Here is an 18,233-nt window from a genome sequence, read left to right on the forward strand (position 1 = left end):
AAAGAAAATTTTATCTTTGAATCTCCAAACCTGTAAAAATAAACATATCCCTTTGTATACTACTCAATTACCAATAATTTATTTGAACACTAACTAGGCATGTGTATGCTAGATGGTAGAAAGTGCTATAGTTGACTGATATTTCACGTAGTGGTTTATCAGATTAGTTTTAAATAACCTATGGAATATACGTTAAAATATAAAAGAGGGTGATATTCTTTCAAAAAATAATCTCAACTTCTATGTGTACTAACTGTTTTTGAAGAAAAAAAAAACTTCTCTGGGCATAAATCACTTAATAAAGAAAATTTTAACATACTGATCAGTGGTGTAAGTTCACAAAAATATAAAGAGTAGGGAGGGGGGCAACCAATATTTTTCAAATCTAGACGGTTCAAATTGTAAATTTTTTCAGTTTTTTTTTTTTTTTAACAAAATACCAAACAGGGATTTTTCAATAAGAATACCTTCCCAAAGGTATTTTCTAAAGTTAGGGGAGAAGGGTACTTAACTGACCTCAACACTATCGATAGAACAAAGGGTATACGATATTTAATCCATCTATCTTGGATGTAAGAATAAAAAACATGTGGCGTCCATAACGTTTTACCCGTCCATTTAAGAATAAGAATCAGTACTTCAGTTTTAATCCCAGCATGTTAACTTCTACTATATTATAATTCCATATCAAATAATGAAGGTTCATTTTAAATAATAACCCAGAAAACTAATTAATTTTGCAAGGTACACACTTGTACGAGCGTAAGGTTGAAGATACTTTGAAATGCAAAACTATGTGTAGCAGGTATTTCTAATTATACAGCTAGGTCTTAATATCCTATGATTGAACGATTGAATAATAAAAAAAATGGGACGTTTTAGAAAGGTGGGTAAAGACATAGCTATGGAGAAATAACAATAAATCCTACCACCACGAATTTTTATGCTGGCTTACATTTTTGTACTTGCTACATTTTAGTTTTCCAACTGATTTTTCTTTTCTTTGTTTTTTAAGGAGAGAGCACTGAGACAAAGTGTATTGCCTGAGAAAAAAGATTCGCTTGTGGTGACTCATTAGCTGGTAAATAACCTAAAATAAATTATACATAGGCAGGGAGAAAAACTCATAGAAGTGTGAAATTTTTTTCTTTACTAGGGACCAATTGACAGGGGCAGCGATGGGGCAAGAGGAGAAGGAATGCCCCCTCCAGATCCAAGTTTGCCCCCCCCCCCCCTAGCTGAAACTTAGTTTATGAAAAAACTTGCCAAAACTAAGACAAGCCTGCATAATTTAAGTATCTAGAAAAACAGGTCAGTTTTCTTTAGTATATCTTGGCCTTTATGATAATATATGGATCATTTTCAGTGCTCACTGTCATTTCCACTTGATTCCGGAAAATTGGCTCCAACTTTATTTAATTTCCATATCAGAAATTCAAATCATTTCTGTGAGTGAAGAATGAAAAGACTACGGAAATGAAATAAAAAATTAATCAGGAAAAAATGTAACCACTAATTATCTCAGAAGCCGTTTTAGATATGAACATCGATTGTGCTTTCTGATTTTAAGGAGTGGGACTATAAATACAAGTTCTACATAAAAAAAATCGTAGATAACAGTTTTTGAATCACCAAGGTCAAATTTTCAGTCAATTTTCTTAAAAACAAAAGAAAAAAAAGACGAACAAAATTACAGGCTAAAATATGATTTTGATGATACAATTTTTGCGGATTCTGTCTTTCCCAAAAGAAAAACTGAACTATGGGGAATAGAAAAAAAGCTGCATAATTTCTTGTGTTTAATGTTAACGACTTGGATATTGCTACGTCAGCGATAGAGGTACTTGACCAGTATTCAAGCTAATTCCAGAAAACACAAAAATAAACTACTAAAGAAAATACAACTGTTCTGATCCATTTAAATCACAAACACTGTCTTTCCTTTGCACTGAATTTTAAGTTCGTGAGCTTGCAATAATCATGCTAGCTGTACTCCACTTTGGCAGATTCACGAACCAAAAGTATTAGTATTTTCACATCCTGAAATCTTTCTCCGTAAACTTGAAATCCCTTCCTCTGTTATTAGGATGATTACAAGAATAGGGGAACAAAACGGTATTTCCAGGAGTATTAATTTCACCAGATTTAAACGGAAGTGTCGGAACTCAATCTCAGCACGAACTTATTGGTCTTTGGATCAATAACTTCTTCTGTAATGTTGTAGTGGGGAAGCCGAGAGACGCGGCATAAGAGGGATACTTCATTCTGTCTTAGTTGAAAAACGGTCCCGTCTTCAATTCCTCGGGAAAGAAGAACGTCACAAATTAATGACCAAGTGTGGACAGGAACATGTTCCCGATCATTCTAAAAAAAAAAGAAAAACTTTGGGAAAAATTCTAATTTTATAATATAATTGCTGTGTTATGTCAACTCAAAATAGATCATATGATTTTTGAACTCGAGGCTTCAAGGTTTGTATAAAGGAACTCACGTTCTATGGAGGAGGCTCAATTTTCGGAAAAAAAAACAGCACAAAAGGCATTATAAATTTTTCTATTGAATAGGTGATGGAAGAACTTGTGGTATTTTCTTCTAATTATTTTTCATTAAGAAATATTCTGCAAACTTAAGAGCCTAGAATTTATTTGTCTGTTTAGTGATAAGTTACCGTATTTCCCAGAATCAACACACATTAAAGTAGATGCTGCACAAATTCCATTTGAAAAGTAGTACAACAGAGGGACGATCGGGAGTTTGATGATTGATAATAAAATGTGCCATGTGACATTTTTCACGTAGAGAAATCGTGAAAATCTCAAATTACGAGAAGGAAGAACAGGCCCAAATGATTTGGGAGGGTTTCAGTCCCATGACCAGAAATGATGCCCACTTAGAAGGTTATTTCAGGATCTTGATAAGTAGGCCTAGGCTTGTTCAGGAAGTTCTTTGTAGAAAAAAATGGGTCTTCAAAATGTTAAGTGTTCTAACTTTTTTTCCTTCATATGACCAAAGATGATTACTTAGGTTACTTAATGTCTTCCGTACTGTGAATGCTTCACTAGATCAAATTGGATAAGGTTTTGAATCAGAACTGTGGTTTCAAGGTCTGTGATTACTCAAGAAGAGCCGGATGAATTAATTATACATTTCGGTGCATGAATTATAAAGGACTCTTATAATATACATGAAAGCAATAATCTCTGGAACTATTATTTAAACCCATTTAAAGTAAGGCCTAGGTTTTTTTTTTTTTTTTTTTTTTTTTTTTTTTTTTTTTTTTAGAAAAGGCCCCCGTTTACCATAAGACTTACAGGGCCCTCCCCTTTGTGAAAGCTCTTGCTGAAAGTTATTAGCTTCATTGAAACCAATCATAAGATATGACCCTGCTAGTTTTTTTTACAGAACAATTTGATTTAGCTCCTGATGAAAGAGAAAAGAAATTAATAAGCTGTTCGTCACAGCAGCTATTATTAACTGCTCATTGATTTCGATTATCATTTGAGCACTTAAGAGCATGAAGAAGAAAAACTTAAAAACATTATCAATAATCTTCAGCAAGTGAAGTCAGTTCTGTAAAAAAAAAAAAAAAAAAAAAAAAAAAAAAAAAAAAACACTCCTTCGACCTACACATTTTATCAATAACGTAACTAATGCCAATTCACATACATATTACAACCTCTTCGTGAAACGTCTTTGCTGTTTTAAAATGTAAGCTGTACGTTTTTTAGTCCTGCAATATAAAAACAGAACATGCCTCTTTAATTTCATGTGACGAAAGCCCGTTAAAGTACCAAGGCTGATGGCAATAAAACCAAATATACTTTAAAAATTAGGAAAAGTCGGGAATTCAGAAAAAAAGAGAAAAACAACCTCCAAGTGCAGTAATGCACTTTTTGGTGGTAGCAGGCACTAACTTAAAAAAAAAGCAAACATGGATGAATAATGATGAAAACCAACCTAAAATCTATGACACCCAAGGTCTTCAAATCGAGTAGCTTTCCTTTCAAGGCATAGTCATACTTGGGAATCAACATATTGTAAACGTTTGAATTTTTACGGAAGAAAAATGTCAATTTTCACTAATTAGTTTACTTATTTATCTTAAAGGTTCAAAATGACAGAACTAAAGAAAATTTGCTGTTGCTCAAAATACTTCGTAGTTTCGAAAGAAAGAAAGAACACAGAAAGAGCAAGAAAGAGAGAACGCGGTTCTAATGCATGAATAGACTTAAGAGCGGTCAAGCGGACAAAAACCACTTTTTCATTTCGATATCCTTGGTACTTAGGTTGTCCGGGACAAAAATCCCCCAAAGCTTTGAATTAGTTAAAAAGATTTGAATATCAGAAGAACCAACAATTTTATTAGTTATTTGGACCGTCTATATCCGTGATTTCCAACGTGGGGCGCACCGCCTCACCAGAGGGGCGTGGCAATATTTTGGTGGTCCGTGGGCAGGAGATGCACCCTTTGGGTGACAATACTTTAGAGCCTTAATCTTGACGAAAAATTCATGTGAATTACGTCACATTCAAGCATTTAAAGAGTAAAAAAAATCCATGATATCATTGCAATGATGTCATATATGGCATAAAAGATGCTGTATTCAGACAATATTTTTCATTCATAAAATTATGCCTACCCCTTCCCCCCCCCCAAAAAAAAATATAGCTCCTGAATTTTGAATGACAAAATTTAAATATTACATCAGGATTTTAAAAATGCATAGTTGGGGCGTGGTCCAAAATTGGTTGGGAACCACAGGTCTATGCTATTATCTGCGAATTCAACTTTCCATTCGCTCATTTGTTTTTTATGCTGTTCGAAGTTCACATGAGATATCAGATAGCCAATAGGTAGCGCCAGGACCCATGTACAAGAAATTAGCGGAGGTCTTAAGCCCTCCTCCCTCCTCAAGCAGGAAATTTTCATATTAACTAAAATTCCATTTTGCAAAATAAATCCTCAAAGATAGCAAATTCGATACACAAATACATATTTTCCGATTTTCATGAGTTTAAGAAATAGCCAAGGAACCTACCAAGAAAAATAAAATGCATATACCAACTGGCGAGTATCAATGGGGTAAAAATAATTAAGTCATTAAAAGCCGATTAAAAGTAATGAACACCATATCAGTCAAATGTAGCATGAATGAATCCGCCTATGTTAAAGTAACGGCAATACATATTGGACTCGGTCGATTTAATTAATCGCAAGATATTCACCCAAAAAAGTCCCAAAAAATAAACTTATATTTTCAATACAGTAAATAACTACGAAAATTACTCAACTTTTCCGTCATACAGAGAAATTAATATAAAAAAGGACAATGAGAAATGCTACATCTTATTTCAGAATAATTGTTGGAATTGAAATTTCTCTCCCCCAAATAATATTCTGATCCTCCTGCTTCAGAAAAAAAACCCATCCCGATCCCAGGTCAGGAATAAAGAAGCTAGATGTCGATCATCCTTGCATATACAGCGGAACAAAAAATAAGCGAAAAGCCGGAGTTGCTATGATGGTGCCATAGCATTCTAAAAGTTGCTCGAGAAATACACACCTATATACGCAAGAATATTAAATGCAAGGTCTATAAGAACAAAGCTAAGCTGTCAGTTGCTGTTTGTTACGCCCCAACAAATGAAGTCACTGACCACGAAACAGACTAGTCATATAGATCACTTCAAGCCGTTGCCAAAAATACACCAAGTCATGACGTTGAGTACTTCCACTTAGACTTTAACACCAAAGTAGAGAATAATCGATCCTTCTTTCCACATGCTCTTGGCCAGCATGACCTGGGCAAAAAAGCCATAATGGCGAGCTTCTGATTAATTTTGCCCTTACGAACGACCTGGTAATAGCTGTTTCTGTTTCCTTACAGAAATGTGCACAAATGCTCGTCAATTTTACCAAATAGGGGGGGGGGGTTTCAAATCAGGTTTATCGTTGCCCAACAAGAAAAATAGCAATCGAGCCAGCAAGATGTTTGAGTCTACACAAGAGCAGACAGACAAATTCATAATGTTATTACAAAATTTTACATAAAGCTGAAAAAGATATGCAACAAAAGGCAGTTCCTAACCCTGTTTTGAACTCTGATAAACTCCAAGATGGTGTGACAAAACCAGTTTTTACAATGGAGCTATACAACAGATTCGAAGCCTTATCCGTACCAGAAAAAGCTGAAAGCGAAACACTATAGGATATCATTAAGAAGCAAAAAACAGTTTAGTCAACTATGGGCTACCCTAGGAGCCCAAAAGACAAGTGGCTGTCAGAACAAACGTGTCGTCTAATAGAGAAAAGAAAAAAGATGAAAGCGTTTATCCCCCCACAACAGGTTGCTGGTCGTCTTGTTTTCGAAAATCAGCAGTACTGAGCCCTTCATAAAGCTGTCAAGAAAAACGTTCGAGCTGATACACGGAGATTTTTATAGAGTGTAAAGCCCTTCAGGTAGAAACAGCCACAAAAAAAGTCTCTTCGGCAGTGTACACAATCGCAAATGACATCGCAGGAATGCAACCGACAAATAAAGACGGACTGCTTAAAAATCAACAGGAGATGATGCTACTCGAGAAGATTGATGTCAATGAAGTATGCATAAAACAATTCGAATATTTATTGAACTGGCCACCTCCAGAAGACGAACCTGACATTTCAGACACCTCATCTTCACCTTACATATCAGCAGGGATCTACATTCTGCGAGTCACATCCTGGAAGCAGCGAACTGTGCCACCACTTCAAATGGTTCTCAGACCTTAACTAGCTTATTACCTAGCCCCATACTCGTTAAGCATATCATAATTGAACTATATTGCATATCTACAGAGATTATTAAAGCATAAATATCCTCCTGAATCTCTCTTTTGTCGATGCTCTTCACTTGGAGCCAGACAACGGCCATAGTACTTGTTGGACTGGAAGCACTGCACAATCACCAGGATGTTCGAGAATGGTGACGCAGCCACCATGCAATGGCAGAGTAGAAATCGACTATCAATACCAGGCAATAAAATCTCTCATTTTATCCTACTGAGCCTCTTTGGGATCTGAGGGCAGGGTTTATAGAGAGGATCCGAGCCCAACTCGACCAATTCCCGTGGGTTGAACAGTAAAACTTCCGACTAAGCCTCTCATGCACAACCATTATTTCAACTTAAAATTTGAACAGAAGAAAGCACAGAATGACACTGAAAGATAGGCAATATAGAATCTTTGTCGCCGTCAAGAAGGTCTTTAACCCCTTAGATCATGAAATTCTGCGACAGATTGATGAAAGATCCTGATCCACTATGGTAATCCTGGGAAAATAGCTACAATTATTATCGCCATGTATGAGGGTTGCGATTGTTACGTCAAGACACCAGAGTGCTAAACTTGTTCCTTCCAGCTCCTCAAGACCCCAAAAAATACTGCACCGGAACTACCAGAGCCATTTACACAACATGCACACCTTTATTAAAGCAGAATTGGAGGTCATCATTGCAACAAAACATGATAAATTATTTAGGGCTCCTCCTCAATATTCTGGGTGTCTCTGGGGGAATATGTGGTTCTAAGGTCTTATTAAGATTTTTGTCTTTGTGTTTTAAAGCTGTAGTTTTTCATATCGTTTTTCCTTGAAAATGATTTGAAAAAAAAAAAAAAAAAAAAAAAAAAACACATTGGTTACGAACTTTCGCAATGGCTAAGCTTCAGCATATTCAGTCTCGCAGTCTTTTACCCTTTTGGGTTGCATTATTATTGAACTTCCAAAAGCAACCACAAATTTATCGAAGCCACAAATTAAATTTACATTGCAAATAAAATGTGTTTGATATATATTTATTGAACTTGAATAAAGATTAAGATTAAATAAATCATTATATTCAGTGTCAGAGTTTTAAATGAAAAGCGTGCACCTGTCAAACTAAATTTTTCTTACCGCTATTTGAAGTCTGACTGATGATGATCAGATGAGAGGACATATTATAAGAAACTTCATCTTTTTAAGGATGTCCCAAATTTTCCAGTTTGATGTTTAGTACATTTTTAATATTAAAACAACTTATAGATAAAATTGCTGATTACAAACTAAATTATAAGACACACTTTTAAGAATTCGAAATTTTAAACAAACTCTTACATTCTCCGTCGTTACACTGAGTAGAACTCAAATTATGACCTATCTAATCGTTCATTTTATCGGTTACGAGTTAGAATTCCGTTAATACTTAATGTAGGTCTATTTTACTTATAAAGATACGATGAAATGAATTATTATATTTAACGTTGGATTTTATAAACGAAAGCGTCAACTCCCAAGCTGGATTCGTTTTATCAATATTTGAAGTCAAACTGAGAGGTTCAGATGATGACATATCATCTGAAATTTTACCTTTGAAATTATCATCAAAAATTTCCTAGTCGCTTTTAGAAGTTGAATTCTGATTAGAATGCCAATTTTTAAAAGTATAGAGGGCGTTTTTTGGTAGTTTTGTTTTAATATTTTTAATGAAGAACCTAAAAAGTATTGTTTTCAAAATACAGGGAGGAGGGAAACTTTGTCGTACAAAAATTCATGAAAATGCCAAAAAATGATATTTTTAAATCTAGCTAGGGGAGGAAAAGTCCGCCCTAACTCCTCACCACCCTGATTATGATCTGTCTTAATGCTCATTTTATCAGCCCTTCACAATGGAAAATATTAAAATATTCAGCTGTAACCTTTAAATTATATGCATATCACATAAATATCTTGGGTAAGATTTTTATAGCCAGTTACAGCTAGACAATCTTTCACATAATTAACAAACAGAAGCTTCTGATAATAAATCAGCAGGATTATATACGAACAGAATGCGTCACTTTTTATGCTATTCCACCTTCCCAGACAAGTTGGCGACCTTATTTCTTTTATTAAGCAAAAAGAATCCCATAAGACCGTAACTAAGAGACGTAACATTGTTGTACCTCATCCTAGATGTTGGCATACTTCGATTTCTTTTAAATGACAATATGTCTGATTTTTCAAAGATAGAATCTCAATGAGTAATATTTTTGCGGAGGAGAAAAAAAAACTATGCAAAGAGAACAGCTGCTCAGTGATTTGAAATGCAACAGAAGATCATTCAAGCTATCATAATTAATATAATAACTTAGCACTACTCCAAGACTGTTCTATATATAGCAGTAATACATGGTAAATTATAAGCTTATATCTACCGCTGTTTTAAAGAGCTGGATTCTACATTGTACGTGCGCTCCCGGCAAAAGCAGATTATCTACACTTTTTATAAAATTTTGTTCTTATTTTTTTTTTTTTTTTAGAAGTTCGTAGAGGAGACAAATATTAGGTACCAAAGGGAGGATTTTTGGGTACTTATGTATTATACCAAACACAGTCGAGAATATCGCTGAATGTAAGATCTCAGAAAACCGGTTTCATAGCAACAAAGACAATTGAAGGGTGACAGAATGCAATGAACATAGGGTAAGGTTAAGTTACTTCACCCTCCCCCCTGATGTGCAAATATATAGCCCAAATTATATTATTTTATGAACTAAAGTATTGTATTTTCATCATGTTTTGGTACATTTCATTATGATTAACCTAACTTCACTTCTTGAGTGTGTTTGGTATAATACAAAAGTACCCCTTTTTGTTGATTTGTAAATCAAGTGACGAGTTATTAGTAATATTATTATATTAGTAATATTAGTAAATACTTTTTTGTAGGTACCAACCAGTGGCGGCAAATCACAGCATTTACGGGGGGGGGGAGGAGAGAAAGATTTTTTTGGATTTTTTTAATAAAGATACAAAATTATGCTTTCTTCAAAATTTGGATGGAGGAGAAGCCTTTTCAATGTATTTTCATAAAGACACAAAAATTCACGACCCCCCATCTCCGTTGATGTCACTAGTCTCAAGAGTTTTTCAATATAAAGGGAACTTAATCGAGTAGTGATGACCTACTCCTTATTTTTTTCAACTTCACTGTCACCAAAGTAAATAATCACCACTAGTAATTTTGCAACTCAATAAAGTAAATAAAGCAATCCCAATTTCATGGTATCCCCTAATTCTGCCAAGTTTTGTCATGCATTATCTATCTCTCAATTTTTCAATCTTACTATATTTAATGTTTGTATTATGTTATCTTAATAATTTTGCCTTCAGTTAATTAACTTCTTAATTGTTATTATTTCTCTTACCTTAAACCCCTAAAAATACCATTGGATCGAAACAAAATTATACCATTATGATCACCTCTGTCAAAAACCCTCTAAAGAAACCTAGAGTCCCCTGGCTTGAACAACAAAGAAAAATCGCTCTTTTGCATGGGTAGCACTGATGTCTCGTCTTTTTTTCTTTTCTTTTTTTTTTGCCAACATAGGACAAAGTCTATCGCCTAAGTGCGAAAAAAAAATGACCTGATTGTTCCCACCGATACGGTCAACTTTTGTAAATTTATCTCTGTGGTTATCCTGAATAATCTAAATGAATAATGTCTGTGTGTATCTAAGGTGTTTATTATCTTTGCTAAAATAACCAAAGAAAAAATCTCGTCGGGTGTTTCTATAAAATGTTATTGCACTGTTTCTATAATATCATACCTTCTTTATGTTTTACAACATTTGGTTTCTCCGCTTTTTACAATATCTTTTTTTATTGTTTCCTTTGAAAAATTCAAGAAGGTCCTTAGACAGTTTCGATGGTCTATTAAGTCTCCAGTCACCCCTGTCTGCAGAGTTAATGTGCCCCAACATAGTCGCAGATTCCCCTCTAAATGTTCACCCCAGCACCGAAACTTTCTGCGCAAGCATAGCCAATAACTGAATTATTCATTAAAAATAGTCTGAAATTACTAACATAATCACTAGTTATACCGGCTTATGACCAGAAAAAAAAAAAAAAAAAAAAAAATATAGCTAGATTAGCTAGGTACCTATTATAGTTTTGTAGCCTAACAGTTATTTCCTGAGGATCTTTCACTGACTTTTTGGTTTTGAGAATTGCATACAGGAAATATGGATATTTTTGACATTTATTTTCTTACTAATTTTATAATAAATTATATCTATAATGCTATTTATCTCAATGAATATTCTTATTTTCTGCTGTGTTTCACTACTTTAAAATAACAAAAAAGCTGGTTTCTCTTACGGTTTTAAAGCATCAAAGAAAATGCAACATTTGCCAAATACCTACTCCTAAGTAATTAATTTTTGTTGGTTAAGGAGTTGAACGCAACAAAATATTCAAAGTTAGTTTCCGATTTACTGGAAGTATGTTTTCCTAGGAGGTATCAGGAAACACTCAAATTTGTGATAAAATAAGAAACAGTATTGTTTTGAATTTCAGGGAAAATTTATTGATCTTTTTCTTCTTTTTCAGGACTTCATAGCCTGCAAATATAATCTGACCGTTTAGGAGCCAATTTGCTTATAGGAGCCATAAATATACAATTATTACTAGATGTGACGGTTCAACTCGAGGGTCATTGCACTCGGTGATTTTTTCACCTTTATAAGGAAATGAAGAAATTTCAATTAAAAATTTATTTATTAATGTCAAACGCGGTGAGCTTCACAAAGCTTGTCACACAAAACATAATACCAATTCGAAACAAAGCTAAGATACACGTTATGACGTAAGTCACAAGAACAACCAATATAATCAAAAAATTTCAAAATGGACCTTGATAAGACCTATGGAACAAAAATCTGCAGTCATTTATAATGAGAAGACAGGGATTAAAAACTACCAGCACCTATTACAGACTTTTGTCTGTTGATTTCATTAAAAAAAGTAGTAAATTAATTAGTAAAATAAAAATAACTAAAAAATTATTAAATAATAATAATTACAAAATTGAAAAAAAATTAATAGTTAAATAATTTAAATAACAAATCAAAAATAATTGAAAAATGAATTATAAATTAACTGATAAAATGAAAAAAATTTTATTAATAAAATAAAAATTTTCTTAAAATTTGGCCTGAAAATTTTGTGGGGGACGGGGGAGGGCACTAAAAAGATTTTGAACGTGGCGCAAGAGAGGCCAGAACTGCACGAAGTAGGCCTTGGTTACCTTTGGAAAATCTTGGCAGGTTACGTAGGCTAGTTGACTTCAAGCTGATAGTCCTACAGAGGACAAAATTTAACTTTCTTTACTCTCCACTGCATTTTAAAAAGCCTGATAACATAAGTAAGAAACCCGTTACGTCAAATAACTGTGCCAAACGCTAGATGGTCCTGGTGGCTTTTCTTTTCGATACTAGTACCAGTATCCACTCCCATAGTCTTTTGTGTAAAACTTCACAGGGGCTAATCTACATTTGGCAGACTGAGCCATAATAATCGCAACTGTTTCCAACAGAATTCTGGTACAAGTCTGCCACACCCAGCCAGATGAAGAGTTCTGTCCTATTCCCTTTATTAACATTGTTGGTAAATTCTTGGTCAGTCTTGACGCATACTATTGTATTTTAAGAAAATGAATGAGTGACATGGAATGGTATTATCAATTTTCTGAATGATATACAACGTGTATTTTAAATAAGTTCTGTTACATTGGAAGTGAAGACAAGGCAAACGTAGTCTTGTTATTATGGGGTGGTACATTAGATGTTTCAAAATTCTTGGTCAGTCTTGACGCATACTATTGTATTTTAAGAAAATGAATGAGTGACATGGAATGGTATTATCAATTTTCTGAATGATATACAATGTGTATTTTAAATAAGTTCTGTTACATTGGAAGTGAAGACAAGGCAAACGTAGTCTTGTTATTATGGGGTGGTACATTAGATGTTTCAGATTTGGTATGGGTTTGGTGAACAACCGTTGCATTTTCTCGATTCTTGCCCCATCTGTCTTACTAAGAGGAAATTATGCTAATGAGAAATACTCATGTAGCCTTCTGGGCGAAGAGTAGACATAAGTGGACAAGACCAAGATATGCAGACATTTTTTAGATAGTTAACATCTACCTGATGAGCATCACAGTATTTTATTCAAGGATTAATTGACAACATTTTTTTTTCGACAATTCATACAGACTATGAGAATAAGAATAGATACAGATACAACAAAAAGCATTGAAAATGACTATAAGATGGTTTTTCCCTTTCATAGCATCAACTAGAATGAAATTGGGGTTCAGTCACAGCAGAAAATACAAGAAAAACCTGGAAAAGAAGGGAAAACGGGAATATTTACAGCCAGTGAAAAGAAAAAAAGCATTGTAAATTTTTACAAAGACCAAGACTTCCGCTCGACCACCCTTAGTGCAAAAAAAAAAATAATACAAAAATCAAACAAGTGTTTGATTTCTTTAAGTTTAAAACAAGTCTAAGTTTAGAATAATTTTTTTTTTTTATTTCTTTAAAACACAAATGTAAAAAATAAAATAACATAAAAGTAAGACCCCTTCCAAGCAGCGGTGAAAGGGTAAATCAAAGTAACTTGGAATACCCTTGAACCGTTGCATAGAAAGGCTCTAACTTTTTTTTGTGGTGTTTTTTTACAGTTCGGTTTTTATTTATTTTAATGGTTGTTTTTTAGATTTTTTATTTTTGCACGGAGGAAAGTCGAGTGGAGGTCTTTACCAATATATTAACGTTGCTTTTCATTTTTGATGGCTGTAAAAATTTGCTTTTTCTCTTCTTTTCGAGGTTTCTCTTATATTGCCATGCTTAGCCAGTGTGGCCTCAGAAATTATTTACAGTCATAGCAGATACAGAAGGTAGCCGCTGTTTTTTGTGACGGGGGAGGGAGGGATCAGACGCAAATCAGTGCTAGTAACTACGTGACATTTTAAAAAGACACTTTACTACAATTATAAGTCTTTTTAGATGAGGATGCTTCCTAATTCTTTTATTCAAACCGAAAACCGGGACGACGGTCATCCCTATCACACTTAAAGGTCGTCTCTTCTATTCCTGCACTTCTGAAATAATTATCAGGAATCATTTTCTAAGCTGTCCTTGGGACACGGGACAATTAGCAAAAATCTAACCTTCACTTTCATAAAAACTTAGAAATAAAAATTAATATTATAATTAAAAATATTAGAAATATTAGAATATTATTAAAAATATTAGAATTAATATCAGAATAAAAAACTTGTGGTAATCATCTCATGAGTGTTGCATGTTAGATACAGTCTTTGGGCGTCACTGTGATGAAATGTGTTTTCCTGTTGAATCTTTGCCTCATTGATTTAATTGAAAAGTGAGGTTAGTAGATCAAAGTTGTTTATAAGCTTTATGTCGTTAACTTTAGTGAAATATTAGTTTCTCTTAGTTTAGAATCGTGATTTTAACAGATTTTCTATTTAACTAGTACATAAAAAATCATCTCAAAACTTGAAAAAGTAAAAGATAAAGGAAATCAATTCTACTTTCCTCATCATCTGTGTGAACCTATCATCAACCATCAATGGGTTATTTGTAAGTAGTTATTTGTTCATATTTTCGTCTTAGGACAAGGACAAACAAAAAATAATAATCAGATTGCTTTACTACTGGGCAGAAAGGACGACACTGCTGGCCCCCATAAAGTATTGTAAGCATTTTAGGGGCGTTACTATCACTCAGTCTAGACCGATTGGTAATTTCAAATAATCAATCACTTTAATAATTGGGTTGTGGAAGACACTCATTGAAGACTATTGTTTGTCCTATTAAGAGTTTTTAGTTCCGAGAATACAACAGTGCTTTAAAGAAGATTATTAATAATTAAAGAGGGCAAGACAAATCGTTGGTCAGTAGAAAATAAATAATTAAAATTGTTCTTAATTAATTTTGCCTTTTACAAGGAAGAATATGGTTCCTACCCATTATAGCGTTCAGTTTCGGTAACATAAGACATTTTGCTATTTGTCTTGTTACGGTTATTGGAACTGAATTAAGGTTTTTTTTTGAATACAGATTTTTTTTTTTTTTTTTTTTTTTTTTTTTTTTTTTTTTTTTTTTTTTTTTTTTTTTTTTTTTTACGGTTTTGATTAAGTATAAGGATAGTTGTTCTACAGTAACTGATTATGTTACCAGATCTTTTTCAGTTGAAAACACGAATAAAAAAAAAAAAGAATTGTGAGAGCAAAACCAAAATTTACCTGGAGAACCGGAGAAGTTTCCACAAATTTTTCTATAAACGCTCGAGCACTTAGGTCATGAGTTAAACAGGTAGCTAAGTGGTGTATAATAGACTCAACTGTATGTCGGGGTTGCTGTCTGGTGATGCGCAAATATTTTTGCAAGGGTCTTGCCATCGACGGAAAAATAGCTTGTGCAGCTTCTAAAGGGTCCATTGGTACTCCCTGGCCTAAAAATGAAATTGACAGGAAAAAAATATGAGCGCTGTTAACTAAAAACCTTGGAACTAGTATAAAAACATGTTACTATAAAACCACATAAACTTCGACACTCTCTCCGCATCTACCCATGCACCAAGGTGGAAGGACATTTCGAAAATTGGAGCGGTGTTCCACTCCTTGATTTGCCACGCCATTTTATTTTTTTCTGGTAACAGACACCACTCATAAAGTGCTTCTAGATTTTGAACCATGACTCTGATAAACTGGCGAAAGAGGGATCTCTGAAGTTTTATACTGAGCTTGACTGGAACCAAAATAACTAGAGCTATTGATAGTGTAGCAAAATCCTGTAAATCTAGGAAGTTCATAAAAATGTTCCCAATTTTGAACTTCATGCATTATGAGCTGGTCAAAGAGGAATCTTCGGAGCTCTACCCAGGTTTTGACTAGAATCAAAAACAGTACAACACTACCCTGTACAGGTAGAAGGTACAAACCAAGCATAATTTTAATTTTCAGTAAAAGGTCTAGTTTTATCTAGTTTCATCCCGCGCTGGCGCGGGAAATCTGTGTCCAAGGTGCACGGGTTCAATCCCAGTTGTGACCAGTTATTTAGTTTGGGACGGGGGTCAGTGGCTGAAGGGCCATGAAACGAAGATCAGTACCGCCGGTTTGGACCTTAAGGGTCTAGTTCCGTCTTACTTACTTTTTTTTACTTACTAGTTTCATCCGTAAATTTTCTGAAAGTAGTCAAATTCTTCGTGTTGAGTTATTTGGAATGATTATCCGTTAGCTGAGGCTAGGTTAGTACACAGAGTGTAAGAAAATCTAAAAAAGCACAAGAATATACCTATTCTCTAATTGTTTTTTATCTTTTTTTCAAAAAAGCCAAAATAAAAAAAATGGATACAAGTAGCTCAAGTGACACCAACTAGGGGGGGGGGGGGTATTTTTCTTCTCCCAAATGATCCTCCTCTCTCTATATTTTCAATTCTTTTTGTATTTTCATTGAAAAACTGAAAAAATTACCTCTCCCTAAGTTTAAAATAATACGATTTATAACCCTCCCATATTTCCATGAATTGTTACCGTTGAACATCTCGGTGGCTTCCTCCTTAATTATCAGAACGCCGAGCGTATTAACGACAAGTCCTATATAACAAATTTATGCTGTTTGTAAACAAGATTTAATTAAGAAGTACCCATATTTAACTAGATTAAACAAATATTTCTAAGTTTCAAAAGTAACTCTAAAAACTGAAATCTGATTCAAAAAACTGGAGAACGAAAAATATTGCAAGGAACTGTCTAAAATCTAAAATAAGATTATACCGGGCAGGTTACGTTTCAGCATACAATTTCTTTTCATTAGCACAAAAAAGAAGAGCTGTTTTCTACACCAAAATAAACTGGAGGAGTTTCTTTTTTTTTCGTTGAAAAAACAAAAAAAACAAAACATTTTATTGATCCCATTCAGACAACTTCCATCCAAGAGTTGTCATCCTCACTAAACTCTCAAACCACCTGGATGATGAAAAAGCACCTTTCCTACCGGAAGCAGGGGAATAGGGATTCTCAACGCATCATTAAGCGAAGTACATATAGGGAGTATTGACCAAAAGGGGATTAGGTTAGGCATAAATTACTAGGGAACATTATAAATCAGGCAATTACGGAGAAGCCAGGCTTCCCTGGTTTAAATTTCGCCTTATTAGTTTAGCTGTACAAGCATTGAATTTACTCAGAAAAGGTGAATGATAATACTTCTAACATGATTACAATAAAAATAAAGGAGACAAATTAAGAAAATCATACTGAGCAAGACACAATCGTTTCTATGTAGGAGAAGGACAGATCATAATCAAGGACAAGAGGACTACAGCGAAAGAAGAGAAACCAAGTAAAGAAAAATTAATAAATGAACCTTAATATTAATAGTATTAGAAATCTTTTTTCAAGCATTGGCACAGGGAAAATTTCCGCATTCGCCACATCTTTAAAATCTTTAAATCAAGAGCCATATTTCTCATTGCCATTTACTTCATCAAATCTTTATTATTATCGAAAAAGATTCCTATTTCAAAATTATTATCGAAGAACAAGAGGAAAACTATCTAATTTCAATTATCACGATTTTTTCTTTTTTTTGATAGTTTCTGATATTTAAAGAAGACAACCAAGCAGCTTAAAAAGGTATCTTTCTAAACAGAATCTGCTTTCTTACTATACTGATCGTAAATGCTGCACAATAACAGGAAAGAAAACTTTGATTTTTTCGGAAAATAAAATACATTTTTAATCAACGCGTGTTCTGGTCTGGGAAAATTTCGAGACTAATCTTAAGCAACACGTGTTCAGGTTACTCTCAATCAACATATTTGCATAACTAAATTCTTCAGCTGGAAAAGAATTGTAGCATCATGTTGGGTATAACTGTTCTGTTGTTCTGTATTAAGCATAATCACTGTCTAAAACTTTGACTTTGAAGTGCAACATGGCATTTTTGCTGGATTTATTTTTCTAACATTAGCAGTTAGAAAAATTAGCATTAGCAAAAAAAAAATCGCCTAGAAATATATAAAGCCAAGAACAAACGGCAGTTTTTTTTTTTTTACAGTAATTCAGGCTTTGAATATAAAGTGCTATTGTGTTGCTCCAAATTTCAATCGGACCCACATCGTACCTACGGCCTCAACTTACTTTAAAGTTTTTTTTTCAATCAAAGGAAGGGAAATTACACCATTTGCTCAGTTTTAAAATATTAACACATAAAAACATATATCCAATAGAAAAAACAAGTAAAAGCTTTCTTTTTGTTGGATTAGCTGTAAGAACCATCAAATAGCCACTTGCTGAAGAACGAAGACACTTGAAACATTGAATAAAATTATGGACCAGGCCTTACACACAAACTTTCA

The 18,233-nt window shown here is 33.8% G+C and overlaps 1 protein-coding gene across 1 annotated transcript in view; it reads right to left on the reverse strand.

Moving 5' to 3' along the window:
* Positions 1-430: 430 nt before the first annotated feature.
* The window catches only part of LOC136032097 (vang-like protein 2), a 148,093-nt gene continuing 130,290 nt past the window's right edge, over positions 431-18,233 (reverse strand). The window contains exons 9-10 of the mRNA XM_065712243.1: positions 15,115-15,323; positions 431-2,364 (exon numbers count right to left, since the gene is read on the reverse strand). Coding sequence (XP_065568315.1) covers positions 2,146-2,364; positions 15,115-15,323 — 428 coding nt within the window. The 3' untranslated portion in view covers positions 431-2,145. The remainder of the gene's footprint in view (positions 2,365-15,114; positions 15,324-18,233) is intronic.

This window comes from Artemia franciscana, chromosome 1 (genome assembly GCF_032884065.1).
Source record: "Artemia franciscana chromosome 1, ASM3288406v1, whole genome shotgun sequence".
In the NCBI taxonomy this organism is placed as follows: Eukaryota; Metazoa; Arthropoda; class Branchiopoda; order Anostraca; family Artemiidae; genus Artemia; species Artemia franciscana.